Raw genomic sequence first — 20,568 nt, 5'->3', positions numbered from 1 at the left:
CAACTTCCAAGTTTCGAGTAAATTCGAATTCTGAATTGTGATTTTGTTATAAAAAATATATATTTATGCCTCTTAAGTAGAAGCTGAAAAGAGTAGCTTCTGTTAGGAACAATCTCTTTTTAGGGTTCATGCAAGCCAACAAGGTTAAACTTAAATTTTATTTATTTTTTTACATAATCATTGGTACCCAATAGCTTTGAAAATTGACAGATAGCAAACTTAGAACTTTCGATTTCAAAATCTAAAGATGCATAGTATCACACAGGGAGTCAATTTCTCAAATTCAAGAACCCTAAAAACCCCCTTTTTTCTTGCTCTCAAAATTCAGATTATTTTTGCACAATTGACACATGCATATTGCAGATATCTCATAATTTCAATTTCTATTCCAACAACATAGTCACAATCGTATGCAATTTCCTCAACAACAACAACAACAAAAGCCCTAGAAAATTTTCTCCCCTACTTATCTTTGGTGGAGACACCGTACTTCTCCTGCATCTTCGTAATCTCATCCTCCTTCTTCTTCTGATCGAACTTCTTGCTCATCTTCGCTTGCTGGTAATACAGAACAATAAGGTACCGATTCGCAACGTTGAAACCGGAGAGGTGGTCGACGGCGGTCTTGGCGTCGTAGATATCCTCGTAGACGACGAAGGCGGTGCCGCGAGTGTCCTTGTTAGTGCCGATTCGGATCTGGCGAATGGCGCCGTATTTTCCGAAGATGTCGTACATCTCTTCGCTGGTGATGTTGAAAGGTAGGTTTCGGACGTAGAGGACGCGGTTCACTTCCGGCGGAAGACGGGTGTTACCCTTCCGGAGACTTATGGCTGCCATGGCTTTCTCAGGGTTTCTACAATTGGGGGTGTTTGGATGCTCAGAAAGTGAAGGAAAATAGAGTCTCGAATTTTCTCGGGAAAATTGCCGGTTTGGGGCAGGTGGTGGATTTATATCGTGACTTCTTTTGGGTTTTTCGTTGGTCTTGTTTTCTGGGTTGGGCTAAAAGCCTCAAAACAAAAAAAAAATTCCCCCTCCAAATAGACAATGAGTTGGGTTATGGTTAGCTCACTAGTCCGCTTAAATAAGTATCAAGATTCGAATCCAGCTTTATACATGCAACAACCCATTGGCCATCCACAAACCCTTGAATGGAGTTAAGTACCGTGACAGATTAGTGTGTGTTTGGATTACAGTTTGTAAACGGGAGTTTGCATAAAATTGATTTTGCAAACTTGATTTTGATAAAAAGTAAGTTTGTGTTAAAGTGATTTATGTTTGGTAATTTTTGTATCAAAATTGATTATAGTAAAATAAATGTTGTTTGGCTTATACCATTCAAAATCACTTTTAGATAAAAAATTACTAAAATAGACCTCAACTTAAATAATTTTTTTATATTATCCTATCATTCTAATTTAGATATTTAAATAGATCTTATTAATTAATTTTATAATAAAATTAATATTTATTTACTAAAATAAAAATAACATATAAAAATAGATAAAATATATTTTTAAATAAAATATATTTTTAAATAAAATATTCTTTTATATATATATAAAAGAATATTTAATCAAATATGTTACATTTTTTTGAAGTATTAACTAAAAATATTACTTTAGTATTTTTTTACATCATACTCTTATTCCAGCACTCTTAATCATCTTATTCTTAATATTAATTTGGAATCCAACGTTTATGATTTTATTATTATCTATGATTAATTTTTTATTTAATTTATTTTTTTAATAGAATCATAATCTATATTATAAAAAATTACACTAAAACATAGTATATGAGAATTACAATTATAATAAAGAGTACTAAAAATAATAAAAAAATTAAATATTTTCTTTATAGTAATTGAAACAAATCTAAAAATTTTTTATGATCTTTTTATATAGTATATTTTTAGTATTTTTAGTACTCTTTTTTTAGTATGTTATAATTTTTTATTATTATTATTATTTATAGTTAATTTTTTGTTTAATTTACTTTACCTAATAGAATCAATAAATTATATTATAAAAAGATAATAACAAACATAATACACAAAAATTACAATTATAAAAGTGTATAATATCAAACAAACAGTTGAAAAAATAAAAATAATAAATAATAAAAAATAGAGCTCATATAAATAGAAATAACAAGAATTTTATAAATAATATAATAACATACATGAAGGATAAAGTTGGTAAAAGATAAATAAATTGTTAGTATCTATGGCTAAAAGCTCGTTAGAAAAACGCAGAAGCTACAAATAGTTGCTTCTTGTAAACGTTGGTTTTGGTAGCAAAATCACTTCTGCGTTCATGAAAAAAATTTTGCCAAACCAAAAGTTGAAGCTTTCAAGAAGTCTAAACGTGCTTCTTCTCTTCCAACGAGTTTCCCAAACACACCCTTAGTCCTTAAAACTATTTACACTGATAATGTATCAAAATTAAATTCAATTGGGTTAGTCAAGTGGTTAATTCACTCGTTTACTTCAACTAGTGTCAGTTTGAATTTTGCCTTATACATACAATAACTTAATGGCTATTGACAACCCTTAAATAAAATTCTAAATTAGTCCTTGAATTATCAAAAAGATATTGTGAGAGCTAAAAGTAAATTATTATTAATTAATGGTGTAGTTAGATTATTTTCAAATAACAATATTATAATTTATAAGAGTGCATGCATGACAAGATTGTAATTTAGTTCAAGGATAAAGTATTAAATTAGTCATCTACGTTTGGACGTAATTCTGTTTTAGTCTTTAAAGTTTAAAGTGTCTTATTTGAATCCAAAAAAATTTTATTTAGTTTCAATTTAGTCCCACCGTGAGATCAAAGATAAATAATTAACAAAATGTCCTACATGACAGCAGTATAAGAACAAAGTCGATAATTTGGAGAATAAGTACAAGCTCCAGAGGCACAAAATCAACTGTGGATACATCAATACATGTATTTAACATTTTTTTAGTTTTATAGAAAATATTTCATTTTAATTATAGGAAAAATGATAAATAAATGTATTGATGCTTCCACGTTGATTTTGTACCTCTGGAACTTGTATTTATTCTCTAGATTATCGACCTTGTTCTTATACTGCTGTCATGTAGGATATTTCGTTAATTATTTATCTTTGACCTCCGGTGAGACTAAATTGAAGCTAAATGAAACTTTTTTAGATTCAAATAGGACACTTTAAACCTTAAAGACCAAAACAGAATTACGCTCAAATGTAAGGACCAATTTAATACTTTTTCCTTTAGTTCAATTTCAGAACTTTTCGTTTTAGATATAGAACAGATTTGTCACTATATTTGATAGTAGATATTGGATTCATATGAAACAAAATTAGTTGAATTTTACTAATTCAACTTTTTTTTATATGATACATCCTAATGTATCTCTTATTATGTTTCTGAAATTGTTGAAGTGTATGTTTCATAGTTTGATTGTTATACAATGGTATTATAAAAGAATCTTATACTCTTATAGTGAATGTTTGTGTAACTTTTTTCTTAATTAACGATGTATAAAAAATAAATAAGTAGAAGAAATCAAATCAAACCCATTCAATAATTGCAACAATGTTTACGCTTTATAATATGAGTTTAATTTTGATACACTAAATATAAATAGTCTTATTCAGATGACCAATTAGTTTAGTTTATTAAACAGGTTCATTCTTATATTTGTAATTATCAAAGGAAAAAATGAATGAACAAGATTGCAGTATCTGAGATGAACTATGATGATAGTTGAATGACAACACAAAAATTGTACAATAATTTTTTGTTTCTCTAGGAATTACAAAAGAAAGAGTCAATGATATTATAATTTTGACATCCATGTTGAATTAAAAAAGAAGTCGAACACATTCCAGAAATTAGTTTGGCAGGTAAGTTGTTTCAAGTTTTCATAAGATAAGAAAAATGAGAATTCTTTTGGTGCAAAATTAGTGTATAGATAGATATCTTGTATTCTACGGCATAGAATAGAACCACCATATCTACCTCAAATTTAGGAAGTTTTATTCTAATTTTGATACAAACCTAAGAACAGAAGGATAAAACACTTAAGTGGACAACCACAAAATTTTTTGCACTACTTTTACTCTTATCAAAGATTTCATACATCAACAAACAAATCCTTCAATCATGCTGAGCCCTCCATCATGAAGCTATGAATTTGATATAAATATGAAAAATACTTGGCATAACAAATTCAATTTTTTTTAATCCTAGTTTCCCAATAGTTCAAAACTTCAAATACACCACCCTTCCAAAACCTTCAAATTAGAGGCATAAAAAAAACTATTGATGAAGTTTCTAACACATAAACTTTTACAATTATAGTTGCAGCTCGGTCCCCCCCCCCCCCCCCTCTATTCGAAAAGGGTCTTCATTTTAGCCATGGAACGAAAGGAGGTAACCTTAAAAAAAACAAACATGATCTTTCCTGCCATGGCACGAACAAGAGGCGAAGCCTCGCCGTCTTTGAAGTTTTACAATTAGTTCCTTTTTTTATATATCTTTTCCTTTTAAAAAAAAAATTGCCCTTACTAATATTAATATGTAACATAATGGTTATAGAATGATACATTGGAAGATTTGAATTCTTGATCTTGTAATGGTTAATGTGCGTTGATCAAGGGGTGTATTAACCAACACAAGTTCAAGGTTGATCTTCCAATTAAAACAAAAACTATGCCATTATGTTGATGATGATGATAATAATGATTAGTGACTTATGATGCTATTGAATTGTGTTTGCATAGCAGAAAAAGGCTCCTTCTTCAGTGAGTTCTGTGCCTCAATTTGGAGGGTGGGATCAGAGGGATCCAGGATCTACAAACTATTCAATGGTTTTTGCTCAAGCACGTGCAAACAAGAAGAGTATGAAGAATGATTTGACTGAATCAATTAAGCGTGCAAGCCTTGGGAGTGAGGAAGAGTTTCTTAATGCTAATGCTAATGCTAATCATGCTCAAGGAAAATCTCATGCTAATGCTATTAATGTTAATCATACTCATCAAGATGAACCTCTTGGCATGGTGAGACTTTCTTTCTTATTAGTTATTAGTAGTTCTTAACTTCTTATGCAATTCTAGATCTTAATTTGGAAGTTCTTGAATCTTTGATAGTTTAATGTATTCTTAGTATGATTTGATATGCTCCACTTAGTTCTGGTCCATACACCCCTTGATCAACGCGCATGGATCATTACTAGATGGAGCTATCTAAAGCAAGTTTTAAGTCGTTCGTTATATCAATGTAGTTGATATTATAATAACAGCATTGCGACTACAATTAAGATTTTGAATTGTAATCCAAAACCACATAACATCAACCCTAATGACATGAAATGTTAGTATAATTAAAACGTCACTCTATTAAAAAGTTTTGAAAAATGACCACCCTAATTCGGCACTCTAGAGGAAATAGGACTAACCAACCAATCCTAGGGCAATGCCATAGAAGACAAATGGGTTGAGGTAAGAACTATTAAAACATACTATTAAGATTTCTGTTTCAAATAACATGGAAGATGAAGGAGAATTGACTTCAATGGAGATAGGTGAAAAACAAATTTCTAATTCCCATGTTGTGTATTATCTCATTCATTGCAGGGGAGGAGAAGGATCCCAACCTTCATAGATTGCTGTATTAGGCCACGATATGTGATAGAATAATCATAAAGCCACTCCTTGAATTTTCAAAATCAAGGGCACTCTATATTGAATCATCATAAATGGATCCATTCATAACTTCTGTGAGACTTTGTGTGTAGATGAGACAGGCTCAACAGAAACCAAGTGTTCTATACTATTGATTGAGCTATTGTACAAAGTGTAAGCAAAAATGTACATTATATCAGTGGAAAAGAAGAACATGAAGCATACATACTTATATACATGTAATGCTTTCTAAATTCATGTACAAGAACATGTAACATTTTTCTTTATTTTTAAACTGAAAAGGATAGCTGAATGTTTTAAGAGGAAGATTTGGCTCTTTTTACTGGTGCTTTAAGGGAACTTAGATATGTGGAATCTTTCTTGTCCAATCCATCAAAGAGATAGCTATAAGGTTGCATTGGTATGTATCTGCCAGTACCTGGAGTAACCTTCAGTTCATTATTTTCCCATACAACTCTCCCTCTAGATATGGTCACTTCAACTTTCCCCTGAAAAACGAAAAGTAATTGATATATGGAACAGGCAACAAAAAAGGTAAGAGAGAAAGAAATAGACCACGAACAAATTGAGTTTATGAAACAACACTTCTATAGTTGATTTTCCTCGCCATTCTTTTTCTCTGAACCGCAATGGATCTTAACACTAATGCTGCTACTGTGAATTTGATTAACTTCAATCTCATGAGGGACCGGGTTATAATTAAAAAAAAAAAGTACCTTTCCTTTCTTTCCGTCGTACACATTCGTATCAAGTCTGGAGTGGTGTGACTTTGTTGATATCTCAAAGCTTGAATTTGGATTGAGGATTATGATATCTGCATCAGATCCCGGAAGAATTGCTCCTTTCCTTGGATATATATTGAATATTCTAGCACTGAGATGATTGTAAGAATTGAAAACATTAATACTACTTGGCTTCTTTAAGAAATATCTTTTTCCAACCAAAATAAAAACAATAAAGCAAAAACTGGATGCCAGATTTTACTCTGGGATTAAGGTTATCAAACTCGAGTTAATACATTCTCAGATTGAGTTTACGAGCAGAGCTTTACAATTCAAGTTTACCTAAGCTCCATGAATGGTAAACTCTCGAGTTTGATTACCTTGCTTTAGATCAACTCAAAACATACCATTCGGTGCTTGTCACCCGGACATAGTCGGTGACTGATATTTGGCCAGATTCCTGTGATAAACAGTAAACTACAGTTAAAAAAGACATCCTCTCTTCCATATTATTGTAATTCCAACAAAAAATTTAGGGATTGCTAAGCTGGAAATTATGATCTTACCACCATAGTATCCCATACCAAATGCATCCTTTCTTCAATACCTATAATTTCAGGTTGCAATGCAAATTAATAATAAACAATAAATCAATTAGAATTCTTTGTAGATCACAAATAATCATGTGCAAGGTGTGATTACCATTGACACCATTGGGAATTTTCCGGAAGTCGTCAATTCCTAAAGCTTTTTGGGTGGAATTAAAGGCACAATGGTCAGTTCCTACCAACTGCAAATTTGCGAAAGGTAAACTATTGTTAAAAGAACATAGTGTGCTGAGGACAGACATAATATGTAGATCACAAATGATCAAAATTGGATAGGATGTATTGCATGGATGTGAGAGAATCCTAACTACTTTGATCAAACTCTTATTGCTGAAAAATTATTGAAACCTGCAAAACTCCGGTTGCAAGGGCAGCTTGAAGTGCCTTATCGTGTCCTTTACTTCTAATCGGGGGACTCATAACATATCTGAAACATGAAATGATATCACTTACATTCTCGAAACTTAAAAGGAAAAGAAAAACAAATAAACAAGTGAAGTCACTTACGATGCTGCAGTCCTAAAGTCGGGATGCCAAAGCCATGATTCATCGAGGACTAATCCAGAGACAACAGGTTCTCCGATAACCCTTTGTCCTGCAGCATCAACACAAACAAGTGACCCAACTAAAACTAAGCCATCAGAGAACCCAAAAAGAAGCTTAAAAAGGTCACATCAATGAATATTAAACATAATGGTACAGTGATCTAAATTGAAAACCTGACTTTCGGGCCTTTGCAATTTCTTCCATTGCATCAATGCTCATCACATGAACCACATATAACGGGGTGTTCACAAAATTTGCCAAGCGAATAGCGCGTCCAGTTGCTTCTCCTTCCAACTACACAGATATGCAAGTCAAAGTAGAAATAATTCATGTTCCATAAAACATGAAGAGACAGATACTTTCTAGACTGCACAAATTGTAGGATATTTGAAAAGAAAACACAATCAATCTAATAATGTTCCAATTAAATGTGGTTTGACATAACAAATAGAAATATGAGAACTTACCACTGCAGGCCTTGAAAGGGCGTGCCCCTCAGGACCAGTTATTCCAAGTTCTATCATTCTTTTTTGGCCTTCATCCACAGCATCTCCATTTTCTGCATGGACCATAGCTAAGGCGCCGAGGGACTTGCATCTCTTAAATCCTTCCAGAATAAGCTCATCATTGACCATAAGAGCTCCTTTGTATGCCATGAAAAACTTGAACGAGTTGATACCTGAAAACAGAAAACATACATGTACGAATAAGATAAATTCCTCCAAAGTTTTCTGAATTTGAAATACCTATCGCCCCATATTCAACCAGATTATCCAAATCGCAATACGGAAATAGAATTAAGACCTTTCTCCTTGACCATGATCTCCATTTCTCTTGAAACATCATCATTCCATTTGGTAATAGCCATATGGAAACCATAATCCATGCAAGCCTTCTTTGCCTTCCTTTCATAGGCTTCATAACCAGCCGTTAAACTACCATCCACTGGTATAACAAAGTCGATGTGCATAGTTGTCCCACCGGCTAACGCTGCAGCATGACCACTGAAGAAGTCGTCTATTGTTCCACTACTCATAAAACTCATATCTAGGTGTGTGTGAGGATCAATGCCTCCTGTTGGTCAACAAAAGAAGCATTTGTAGAGTCAGGTAAAAGATGAAACGAGACACCATAACTTGAATCAGATGAATCTCAGATCCAACAAGTGCGAGGGTACGAGGTAAAGGACTAACATAAAAAATGTGAAACTCGAACAATATTACAATACTAGTAGAGATTAATCTTGATACACTGTCAACCAATCAGGTGTACTCATATAGTAACTTTTGAGGTGATTATTGTGACCTACACACACTTGAATGATTATATCAAAATTTCTATCTGACTAAACAGTAAAAAATTTAATCAATAACTGTAAAAGAGGAAGATACACAGGTGAAGGTCATAACAAGTCTGGATAAAAAACATGAAAATGAACAGGCTTGGAACTCAACATGCTGGAAATTTATCAGAACTTCCACTGACACATAAAACAATCGACATCTATTGAATGTCACAAGGCCTAACCTGGAATGACATACTTCCCAGTGGCATCGATCACTTTCACATCATCCCCAACCTGCCGATGAAATCAATTAAGAAACAAATCATACAAGATACAACTTTTTCTTTTCTTTTCATCTAAACCACCAGTACTTAACACACTATATCAGAACTAATCTGATTTGAACTCATCAGCATGCTTGGAAAATCATTGGAGTAGTTCAAAATCCACTCTAGAAACCACTCCTCCCAAAAGCTTAAGCTGATAGGAGGAGACAACATGAACGGTTATATCTCTAACACTCTTCCTCAAGCAAGAGCTTCTTTTAAGTTTTGCTTGATTTTTGCATAGGCATTTTTTTCTCTTTTTATTTGCCTTATGCTATTTTTAATTTTTCACTTTTGGGATTCACCAAAGATCAAACTCTAGACCTTTCGGACATAGAGTTCTGATACCATGTCATGAAACCACTTATCCCAAAAGCTTAAGCTGATAGAAGGAGACAACATGAATGGTTATATATCTAACATGTTTGTTCAAAATCAATTTCATGATTGGATAACCATTGGTGATGTTTCTCAAGAATTGATTCTCAGAGAACCACCACAAATCTGTTACCTTCCTTCATAATCACTCGTAAAGAGACTATGAATCTTAGCTAAGAATCAATTTGATATATAATGAACCCTACCTAGAATCAATTCTGAAAGCTCAAGACAGAAGTAAAAACAATGCTAGCCCTAACCAGCAACCACAAATCTTATATCTTATATAAAAATAATTGAAGAGATAAACGCATGACATACAGTGATAGAAGGTTCGACAGCAACAATGATACCGTCTTCAACATAAACATCAGCAAGTTGCTGGTGATGAGCGTTGACCACAGTGCCTCCCTTTATTAACAACTTCGACGGTGCGGTTCCACTTCCACACGCGGTGGCGGAGCCACTCTCATATTCAAATCCAGCATCACAGTACTGAAAACCAAACACAATTTCCAATCAAAGTGATAAAGAGAATCCACAAGAACATGAATGGCAACTGAATGGAGAACGAAACACGCATAAAAACCTGGTTAGATTGAGAGAGTGAAGATTGAATGATAGAGAAGAAGATGAAGAGAGGACAAAGGAGTTCTGATACGAAGCTCGCCATCACTGATTACTCAACTCACGCTTGGGTTCAGAGCCAACGGCTGAAGCACTTCTTCAATTCTTCTTGGTTGCAGTCACGTGATCTGAACCGCTATGACCACGTGCCCGAGAATCATGTCCCCAAAAAATTTGGAAAAATCGGGATAGATCAAATAAATTATCAACTAATTTTTATATATTTTGAATGAAAAAATTTAAATGCCTCACGTTTTAAAAGGTAAAGAAAGTTTTTATATTTTCAAAAAATTTAACATTATCATTGTTCTAAACAAATAAACTATTCATTTAAAGAAGTCTAAATTTTTTTTAATGTTTAATTATTCTGTTAATTCTTATAGTTTTGCGAAATTTTTAATTAGGTTTTTATATTTTTTTTCTTTTAATAGAGTCTTTGCACCAAATTTTTTTTAATTGGATCTTTATACTTTTTTTTCTTTTAATTTGGGTCTTTGGACTAATTTTTTTTTAATTGGGTTCTTATGCTATTAAATCAATTACTGTCAAAAGAGATCTAATTAGAAAAAAAAATTGGTACAAAGATTCAATTAAAAGATAAAAAAGTATAAGGATTTAATTGAAAATTTTGCAAAATTATAGGAAATAACAAAGTAATTAAATATTTTTTTAAGTTGATTGAGTTTTACTAATTAAAATTCAACACATGTTTCGATTAAAAAAAGAAAAAAAAAAAGAACTAAAACAAAGAAAAAAATTAGTGTGTTTACTATTGCTGTTGTGCATGAGCGATGATTTTATTGTTTAGGTTAATATTGCTTTGACCATAATTTTTATTCATCCTTATATGTTTAGATTAATAATATTGATGTTGCTGTTCTTTATACTAATATTGCTGTTGCTGTTGTTTAGATTAATACTGTATGAAGCGATGATTATTATTAAGCCTTATATGCTAGTTAGAGTAAGCTAAAAGAGTGATTCCCTGGTTTATTTAGAGTCTAACAGTTTAGCTATTTATTTAAAAATGTAGTTAAAGTGAGAAACAATAATGCCTATAAAAACTGCGAGTATTGAGTTAACCGAGAAACAATAATTTTGCTATCAAATTTCCCATTGGATGAATATCAGACCTCAGGGAAACTTGTTTTATATATGAATGGTGCATTTCAACAAAAAACCTGATGTTTCTTTTTGTGATATTTTAAGTATTATGATATACATTGATCTTAAAATGGACTAACCTTCATTCTGTCTAACTTTCTTTCACAAAAAAGATATACCTGTTAGATATAGTTGTTTCTTTTTATGTTATATTATACCATTCAATTTTCAGTTTGTTGTATATTTGGATGGCCGAAATGTTTGGGTTTTCACTTTATGAGCTCAATGACAATATTTTTTATGTATAGAAATTAAGTAATGAGTTTGTTACTTTCAAATTTCCTTTTGATTCGGAAAGAGATTGTGATTTGTTTATTTGTATTTTTTTTTTTAATGCTTGGACTTGTTATAATCTGTGTTAGTTATTGTTCATACCCTGACACGCTAAGGCACAGGTCCAAACGAAAGACTCAACTCAAAGAATTGAGTCTCACCCTACACCGACCTTCCCCTAAAGAAGTCGGCTCCTGCCACGACCTGCTCTAAAGAAGTCAGGGACGAAGATTAGCTGGCAGATAAACACTCATTCAAATGAGTAACTACCCCTAAAATCTCTCACCCACTTCCAGGAGCCATATCTCAACTTCTCTAAGATAAAGGGACGGTTATCCACCTTAAAAGGTGGATCTACTTCAACGGTGGTTATTGGTTTACCACTATAAATACACTGACACCCCTCAGGTATCTCTAAGTCCCAATACTCTCTAGACCTGCTTATACCCTTGCTGACTTAGGCATCGAAGTGTCTTTGCAGGTACCACCCCCCATTCACTCGTACTCACAAGTCGGACGGAGGCCCAGAAGCGCGAATCCCTTCGAAGGCTTCCCTCCTCAGACGATTGAGCTAGCCTGACGAGTCCAACCCATTAATCTCCGGTTACCCATCGTAACATTGGCGCCATTGCCGGAGACCCGAGAGATCAACCAGTAATGGCGGACAATTCACCAGAAGATGGTTATACAGCGTCCGATTCCGAACAAGAAAACCTAGATACCGGAAACAACGACGCGGACCTAACCCTTCACTAAGGAGCCAACGACCAACATAGAGAAGGCACCTCTGGGTTAAAAAACCCAAATGTAAACTCCTCGGAGGGACGAGAATCAGGAAAGGAAGGGCCACCCCCTGCAGCCGAGCTAATGGAGTTGGTCCACGGCCACCAAGGTCGTTTAGAACAGCTGGAACAGGAATTAGAGCGACAACGAGAGGCGGAGCGAAATCTCAGGAAAGAAATAGAGCGACGAAAAGAGTTAGAAGAAAAACTCTTGAAGCTAGAATCTTTCTTTAGAAGTCGGAACCCCATGGCGACCGAGAAGAGTTGCCCCTGGGAGGAGAGGATCCATTCAGTGAGGACATAATGAGGGCAAAAGTTCCAAGAAACTTCAAAAGCCCTGATATGAACCTCTATGACGGAACCACAGACCCGAAGCATCATTTAAGCAACTTCAAAAGTCGAATGTATCTGGCTGATACTTCTGATGCAACTCGCTGCAAAGCTTTCCCGACCACCCTATCAAAGGCGGCGATGAAGTGGTTCGATAGCCTCCCTCCAAGGTCGGTTACCAGCTTTGAGGACCTCTCGAGAAAGTTCTTAATGAGGTTCTCCATCCAGAAGGATAAAGTAAAGCACGCACCGAGCCTCCTGAAAAAATAAAACAGGAGGTCGGAGAACCTTTACGGGACTATATGGAAAGGTTCAACAAAGCGTGCTTGGAGATTCAAGACCTGTCCACGGAGGCAGTCATCATGGGACTAGTAAATGGACTTAGAGAATGTCCCTTCTCGCAGTCCATATCAAAAAGGCACCCCACCTCCTTGAGCGATGTACAAGAAAGAGCAGAAAAGTACATCAACATGGAGGAGAATGCCAGACTACGAGAGCCAAGTTGGCGACCTGGGCACCCCCACTCGGTAAAAGAGAAAGAAAGGGAGCCCAAGAAAAAAGAGGAAGTCGGTCTCGACAGACCAAGGAGATATCACTCTTATACTCCTCTAAAAGTTTCCATAGTGGATGTATACAGAGAAATCTGCAATACTGAAAGACTGCCACCTCCCAGACCCATCAAAAATAAAAAAGGAGGAAGCCGCAGCGATTACTGTGAGTACCATAAGACGTATGGCCACTCAACAAATGATTGCTATGACCTCAAAAATGTGATAGAAAAGTTGGCCAGAGAAGACCGACTTGATAGATATCTCATGGAAAGGTCGGACAATCATGGGAAAAGAAAGCGGGATGACGAGGACCGAAGAGACCCACCACCACAAACCCCCGAGAGGCACATACATATGATCTCGGGAGGATTTGCGAGAGGAGGACTCACCAAGTCATCTTGCAAGAGACACCTCAAGCGAGTTTATCAGGTCGGGAGCAAAGCACCCGACCTCCCAACTATCTCATTTACAAAAGAAGATGGGCAAGGAGTAATCCATGGACATGACGATCCAGTGGTGATAACCATGATCCTGGCAAATGCCCATCTCCACAGAACTCTGGTAAACCAAGGAAGTTCAGCAGACATCCTTTTCAAGCCCGCGTTCGACAAACTAGGGTTGGATGAAAAAGAGTTAAGAGTTTACCCCGATACCCTATACGGTTTGGGAGACACGCCAATAAAACCACTGGGATTCCTGCCCCTCCATACGACTTTTGGGAAAGGGAAAAAATCCAAAACTCTGAGCATAGACTTTATAGTCGTCGACGTAGGGTCAACATATAATGCATTGATTGGCAGAACTACCCTAAATCGACTCGGAGTAGTGGTATCTACCCCCCACCTTTGCATGAAATTCCCGACATATGCGGGCATAGCAACGGTACGGGGAGACCAGAAATTGGCAAGAAAATGCTACAATAAAAGCCTGAACCTAAGAGGAAAATGCAAGGAAGTCCACACCATAGAGCTCGGCGGCACGAGAGCCAAAGAAGAGCTGCGGCCACAACCAGGGGGAAAAACTGAAGAAGTACAGGTCGGCGAAGAGGAAGGAAAAAATACCAACATAGGAGCCGACCTAGAAGAAAACCTAAAACAAAGGTTGACAAAGCTCTTAAGAGATAATTCTGACCTCTTTGCCTGGAAAGCTTCCGACATGCCAGGGATAGACCCCGAGCTCATGTCCCACAGACTCTCGGTATACCCTGGATCACGACCTGTGCAGCAGCGAAGACGCAAACTCGGCCCAGAACGAGCTCAAGCGGTGGAGGAGCAGGTACAAACACTCCTGGAAGCCGGCTTCATCAGAGAAGTTAAATATCCAACATGGCTAGCAAACGTAGTACTAGTCAAGAAGCAAAACGGCAAGTGGAGGATGTGCGTCACTATACCGACCTAAATAAGGCATGTCCCAAGGACCCATATCCACTCCCAAGCATTGATACTCTAGTGGACTCTAGCTCGGGGTATCAATACTTGTCGTTTATGGATGCCTATTCGGGATACAATCAGATCCCGATGTACAAGTCGGATCAAGAAAAAACATCATTCATCACGCCTAGAGCAAACTACTGCTACGTGGTCATGCCATTTGGACTAAAAAATGCCGGGACCACGTACCAAAGGCTGATGAATAAGGTGTTCGCCCCCCACCTCGGGAACTTAATGGAAGTCTACGTAGACGACATGCTAGTAAAAAGCAAGGAAGAAACCGACCTCTTGACAGACCCAAGGTTGTCAAACTCGCGAGTCTAGGTAAACTCGTGGAGCTGACCTAGACTCGACTCGTAGACTCGTACGAGTTTACCAGTTATACATTTAAAATATATATATATATATATATATATATATATATATATATATATATATCATGTATAATATATATATTTACTCAGATATAGACATTCAAACCTAACAATTTCAACATCAAAATACATAATAAATTAACCTAATACTAAAATTACAAGTTACAACAAGTACTTTGGATCACACATTTAAATCCTTCACAAGTATTTATCTAGTTCAACATAAAACACACAATTACACAATCAAAGGTTCATAAGACAACCAAAACACAAAAGAAAACAACAAAGCAACAATTAAATTTCTAATAAACTCTAAAACTCAAATCCTCCAATATCTTCATCTTCCATGGCATCAACATCATCATCTTCACCATCTTCACCATCTTCACCCTGTCCCTGAACCAACATTCTCAGACATTTTGTATTTTTATCCCTAAAAATCAACAACCCAAACAACAAATTCAGATTCAGATTATCCACTAACTAAATTCAGATTCAGATTATCCACTAACTAAATTCATAACTAACACTAGTTTCAGCTACACTTACAACAATAATGTTTAAAAGATGAAAAATTTTCAGCATCATAAGACTTAATCAATAATCATCACTCCAAATGCAGTACAGCAAGCAATACTTTTGTGATTCGGAATAATATACCACCAATCACCCAGTTATGAGTTAACCCAAAAGTCCATTCTCATTGTCATATGAACCCCCTTTGAGGTCATCAATATGATCAAGCACAAACAAATTAAAACAATGGCAACCAGAGTCAACCACCAATACTCCAATACTCACTTTATCACACAACAGATACATTTTCATTTAAACTAACAATTCATACTTCAGACTTTCAATTAAACTAACACAGTAAGTTAGTAACACTAACTAACAATTCAGACTTGAGAGTTTCAATTCACTAATTCAGACTTCAGAATTTCAGTAAACTAAAGACTAAACATAACTACATAACAGAAGCAGAAAACAAAAGAAAAAAAATATATAGCAGAAGCACTATCCACACATTTTAACCATGATTGAAGCATGAAGCATGAAGTACAGATTACAGAAGCAGGCAAGCAGCATCAGTTTTTTTTCACACATTAATTTTTTTTCAACAGATCAAACGCAGATCAGGGCCTTAATAAATTTGCAGAATTGAATAATTGCAACCAAAATTGTTAGCATTTGAATTAGTTTAACAAAATTACCTTGGAGATGGGCAGACTTTATCACTTGAAGCAGATCGGCAGTGCTTCGGTGAAGAAAAACAGAACAAGGCCGACGAGGGCAGAACAGGGGAGGGGAGGCAAACGGCGTGGTGGTCTGGTGGTGGGCTCTGGCACTGTGCGACTCTGCGTGGTGGTCCTTCACTAGGCTCTGCGACGCTGCGTGGGTGAGCGGTGGGGGATGAGGGATGAGGCGAGGGGAGGTGAGAAGGCGAGGGGTCCGTTTGGACTCTGGCGTCCGGCCTCTGCGTGGCGGCGCAGACAACGCCGCCGTTAGATGGTGGAGGGTGTGACGAGTGAAGCTGGCCGTGAGGGTTTGGTTGAGGGAGTCACTAGGGTTTCGAACTTTAGTTCACTCCTTCATTAGTGGTGTGGGTTTAGGTTGCGGGTTTGGGTTAGCCGCTTCTGTAAGGTTTTTTTTTCTGGGCCAAAACGATGCCGTTTTGGCGAAAATGGGCAACGAAATTAAACTCGCTGACTCGGTAGCAAACTCGTGAGTTTGCACGATTTTATCCGAGTCTAGCCGAGTCAACCCGAGTCTACCCAGAAACGAGTTTATATCCGAGTCAACTCGATCACACTACCTAAACTCGTAAACTCGTACGAGTTTACGAGTTAACTCGCGAGTTTGACAACCATGGACAGACCTCTCGCAAGTTTTCAACACTATAAGGTTGCATGGGATGATGCTAAATCTCGTAAAATGTACCTTCGCGGTAGAGGCTGGAAAATTCCTAGGATTCATGTTGACGCAAAGAGGAATTGAAGCTAATCCCGACAAATGCAAAGCCATCCTAGAGATGAAAAGCCTGACTTGCTTAAGAGAGGTTCAACAATTGAATGGTCGACTTGCAACCCTCTCCAGGTTTTTGGCGGGATCAGCATTAAGATCCCTTCCACTGTTCTCTCTACTAAGAAAGGGATGTCAGTTTGAATGGACTCCAGAGTGCGAAGAAGCATTCCAAGAGTTCAAAAGGTTCTTGAGCCAACCTCCAATCCTGACCCGACCTTTAGTTGGAGAAGAGCTCGTCCTATACTTGTCTGTAGCAGACAAAGCTGTAGCGTCTGCACTAACACGAGAAGATGAGGTCGGGCAGCATCTCATGTACTTCACCAGCAAAGTCCTACAAGACCCTAAACTAAGGTACCACAAAGTAGAGAAGTTCGCCTACTCCTTAGTAATAGCCTCACGGAGGTTACGGCCTTACTTCCAAGCCCACACAATAAGAGTCCGAACGAACCAACCCATAAAGCAAATCCTCCAAAAGACGGATGTTGCAGGGAGAATGGTTCAGTGGGCAATAGAGCTCTCCGAGTTCGACTTAAAGTATAAAACCCGGACGGTAATTAAAGCCCAATGCCTCACCGACTTGATAGCGGAGTACGCGGGAAACCAAGAGAAAAAACCAACTACATGGGAACTATACGTAGATGGATCCTCAAACAAAACAAGAAGCAGTGCAGGCATAATACTGGTTAATGAAAGGGGAACGCAAATAGAGGTTTTCCTCAAATTTGAATTCCCATCTTCTAATAATCAGGCAGAATACAAAGCCCTGATTGCAGGTTTAAAGCTGGCAGAAGAAGTCGGTGCAACAAAAGTGATGATATTCAGTGACTCTCAAGTGGTGACCTCCTAGATAAATGGAGAGTATCAGGCCAAAGACCCAAATATGAAGAGATACTTGGAAAAAACTCTGGATTACCTTGGTCGCTTTGCAGAAATCGAGATCAGGCATATAACTCGGGATCTTAATAGCAGAGCAGACGCCCTCTCCAAGTTAGCAAGTACCAAACCAGGGGGGAATAATAGAAGCTTGATCCAGAAAACTCTCCAAGAACCCTCTGTGGTGAAAGCAGATGATAAACAAGATGTCTTTGAAGTGACCGGGCTAAACCTCGGGTGGATGAATCCCTTGGTCGAATACCTAAAATTCGACATCCTCCCCAAAGAGGAAAAAGAGGCAAAAAAAATCCGGAGGGAAGCGCAATACTACACGCTGGTGAAAAATATCCTCTATAAAAGAGGAATATCAACACTATTGCTAAAGTGTGTACCGACCTCAAGGACCACTGAAGTACTAGAGGAGGTTCACAATGGGATCTGTGGAAACCACCTCGGAGCCAGGTCGCTAGCCAGAAAAGTAATCCGAGATGGGTTCTACTGGCCGACCTTGCAGAAAGATGCCACAGAATTTATGAAGAAGTGCCAACCATGCCAGATGCATGCAAATTTTCACGTGGCTCCCCCCGAGGAGCTCATCAGTATAACTTCTCCATGGCCCTTTGCAAAATGGGGGATGGATCTGTTAGGAACTTTTCCCCAGGCCCCAGGACAAGTCAAATACTTAATTGTGGGAATAGATTACTTCACAAAGTGGATAGAAGCAGAACCATTAGCCACCATCACAGCCCAGAGAAGTCGGAGATTCCTCTACAAAAATATCATCACAAGGTATGGGATACCTCATTCCATCACCACAGATAATGGAATCCAATTCACCGACTCTACCTTCAGAAGCCTAGTAGCCAGTATGAAGATCAAACACCAGTTCACCTCGGTGGAACATCCACAAGCAAATGGACAAGTCGAGGCAGCTAACAAAGTCATACTGGCAGGACTAAAGAAAAGGCTACAAGATGTAAAAGGAGCCTGGACTGAGGAGCTCCCACAAGTGTTATGGGCCTACCGGACGACGCCTCAATCTGCCACAGGGGAAACACCCTTCCGACTTGTCTATGGCATAGAAGCCATGATACCAGTAGAAATCGACGAGAAAAGTCCAAGGGTGATCTTCCATGATGAGGTCGGAAACATACAGAGGCACAAAGAGGAGCTTGAACTGCTCCCCGAAGTCCAAGAGCAAGCCCAGATAAGAGAAGCAGCATTGAAGCAAAGAATGACTACCAGATACAACAAAAAAGTCATTCGAAGAAGTTTTTCCCCAGACGACTTGGTCTTAATTAGAAACGACATTGGAGTCAACAAATCTGGGGAAGGAAAGCTGGCTGCTAATTGGAAGGGACCATACAAAATTAGTGAAGTCCTAGGAAAAGGTTATTATAAGGTGACCGACTTAAACGGCACCGAGTTACCAAGATCGCAGCATGCTTGTAATATGAAAAGGTACTATAGTTAAAAGCGAACTCTACTCCCTGATGTACTCTTTTCCCAACTTCATGATTTTTTTCCAAAAGAAAAGAGTTTTTTCTGAAGGGGAGATTTTAATGAGGTATCATAGTAGAGGCTAAGGGACCATAAAAAGTCAAAAACCCTTAGTAGCAATAAAGTACCTTTGCAAATAAATAAAGATCTTTTACAATATCTCTTATAAATTCCTTCTCGTTTTCTTTCTTTCCACGAAACGCGCCGACTTAAGCTCGACAAAGCATGAAAATCCCATGAACTGATCTAGATGGTCGTCAGGATGAAACGACGAGGTACAAGTCAGCGTAAAGAGGTTATAAAAGTAGATCGTGAAAAACTCGGAAAACACCCGACTTATAAGTCGGAATAACCGAGAAGTAAAGAAACGCATCGCAAAAGTAACCTAAGTCATAAGAACTCAATAAATCAAAATTGAGTATAAGGAATACTAAAAAGAGATCAGAAAACCTATTGAAAGCACCAAGGCAAAAGGCTGTCCCAAATTCTTAAGAAAAACTTAAAGAAAAGGGACAGTCAGCCAAGGAAAAGGTTTGTCAAGGATCAAAAAAGGTTTTTTGAAACCTAAAAACAGAAAAGCATGCACACAAAAAGACAAAGAAAAATAACCTAAACCCTTATCCAAAAAATGGTATTTTTAAATATTTTGTTTACGGCCATAAAAGGCCAAGAAAAATGTCAGCAGACAACCACCACCACATAAAAAACAAATAATTTTTTTAAAAAAAAGAGGGGGACACACAGGCCGGGCCCCCATATAACCACAACAAATTTTTTTCAGCTAGGAAGGACGTCACCACCAGAGTCAGGGAGAGCAGTCGGAGCACCACCAGAGTCAGGGAGAGTGGTCGGAGCGCCATTAGGACCAGGAAGAGAAGCGTCCATAGGAGATGGAGTGGAAGTTCCAAGAGCCTTTGAAGAACTCGGGGCATCTTTTGGTCGGGGAGGGGACTCCATTATCCTCTGCCCCCGAGTCTTTAGATCAGACTCGGTGACATAGCGAGGAGAGGGAGGAGAAATGATAGCTCCGTCGATCACAATTTTATCCGGATCCAAGGGAGAGAGATCCAGGTCGGGAGC

The 20,568-nt window shown here is 37.3% G+C and overlaps 3 protein-coding genes across 3 annotated transcripts; 1 reads left to right on the top strand and 2 right to left on the bottom strand.

Moving 5' to 3' along the window:
* Positions 1 to 211: 211 nt before the first annotated feature.
* LOC112736690 (splicing factor 3B subunit 6-like protein) lies at positions 212 to 1,118 on the bottom strand. The gene has a single exon (XM_025786249.3). The coding sequence runs from the start codon at positions 835 to 837 to the stop codon at positions 463 to 465; it is 375 nt and encodes a 124-aa protein (XP_025642034.1). The 5' UTR covers positions 838 to 1,118; the 3' UTR covers positions 212 to 462.
* A 3,194-nt stretch (positions 1,119 to 4,312) lies between these two features.
* LOC112736691 (uncharacterized) lies at positions 4,313 to 5,927 on the top strand. Its single transcript, XM_025786250.3, has 3 exons — positions 4,313 to 4,423; positions 4,777 to 5,049; positions 5,626 to 5,927. Exons 1-3 carry the CDS (start codon positions 4,409 to 4,411, stop codon positions 5,686 to 5,688), a joined length of 351 nt encoding a protein of 116 aa, XP_025642035.1. The 5' UTR covers positions 4,313 to 4,408; the 3' UTR covers positions 5,689 to 5,927.
* On the bottom strand, positions 5,804 to 10,376 carry LOC112736686 (dihydropyrimidinase). The gene is made up of 13 exons (XM_025786245.3): positions 10,149 to 10,376; positions 9,881 to 10,054; positions 9,098 to 9,149; positions 8,375 to 8,644; positions 8,038 to 8,249; positions 7,744 to 7,864; positions 7,532 to 7,619; positions 7,373 to 7,451; positions 7,119 to 7,206; positions 6,983 to 7,023; positions 6,824 to 6,876; positions 6,411 to 6,567; positions 5,804 to 6,182 (listed from the first exon to the last, which is right to left on the bottom strand). Exons 1-13 carry the CDS (start codon positions 10,230 to 10,232, stop codon positions 5,991 to 5,993), a joined length of 1,611 nt encoding a protein of 536 aa, XP_025642030.1. The 5' UTR covers positions 10,233 to 10,376; the 3' UTR covers positions 5,804 to 5,990.
* Between the last annotated feature and the right edge of the window lie 10,192 nt (positions 10,377 to 20,568).

This window comes from Arachis hypogaea, chromosome 13, assembly GCF_003086295.3.
Source record: "Arachis hypogaea cultivar Tifrunner chromosome 13, arahy.Tifrunner.gnm2.J5K5, whole genome shotgun sequence".
Lineage (NCBI taxonomy): Eukaryota > Viridiplantae > Streptophyta > Magnoliopsida > Fabales > Fabaceae > Arachis > Arachis hypogaea.
Note: the sequence above shows the minus strand (reverse complement) of the source record. Positions and strands in the feature narration are given on the sequence as shown.

Excerpts from the sequence above, each read along its gene's own strand:
- LOC112736691 (XM_025786250.3), top strand. Across the intron at positions 5,050-5,625 it reads AAGATGAACCTCTTGGCATG|GGGAGGAGAAGGATCCCAAC; the intron begins GTGAGACTTTCT and ends CATTCATTGCAG.
- LOC112736690 (XM_025786249.3), bottom strand. The coding sequence starts at position 837 with ATGGCAGCCATAAGTCTCCGGAAGGGTAACACCCGTCTTCCGCCGGAA.
- LOC112736686 (XM_025786245.3), bottom strand. The coding sequence starts at position 10,232 with ATGGCGAGCTTCGTATCAGAACTCCTTTGTCCTCTCTTCATCTTCTTC. Across the intron at positions 8,250-8,374 it reads GATCATGGTCAAGGAGAAAG|GTATCAACTCGTTCAAGTTT; the intron begins GTCTTAATTCTA and ends TTCTGTTTTCAG. Across the intron at positions 6,877-6,982 it reads TGGTATGGGATACTATGGTG|GAATCTGGCCAAATATCAGT; the intron begins GTAAGATCATAA and ends TGTTTATCACAG.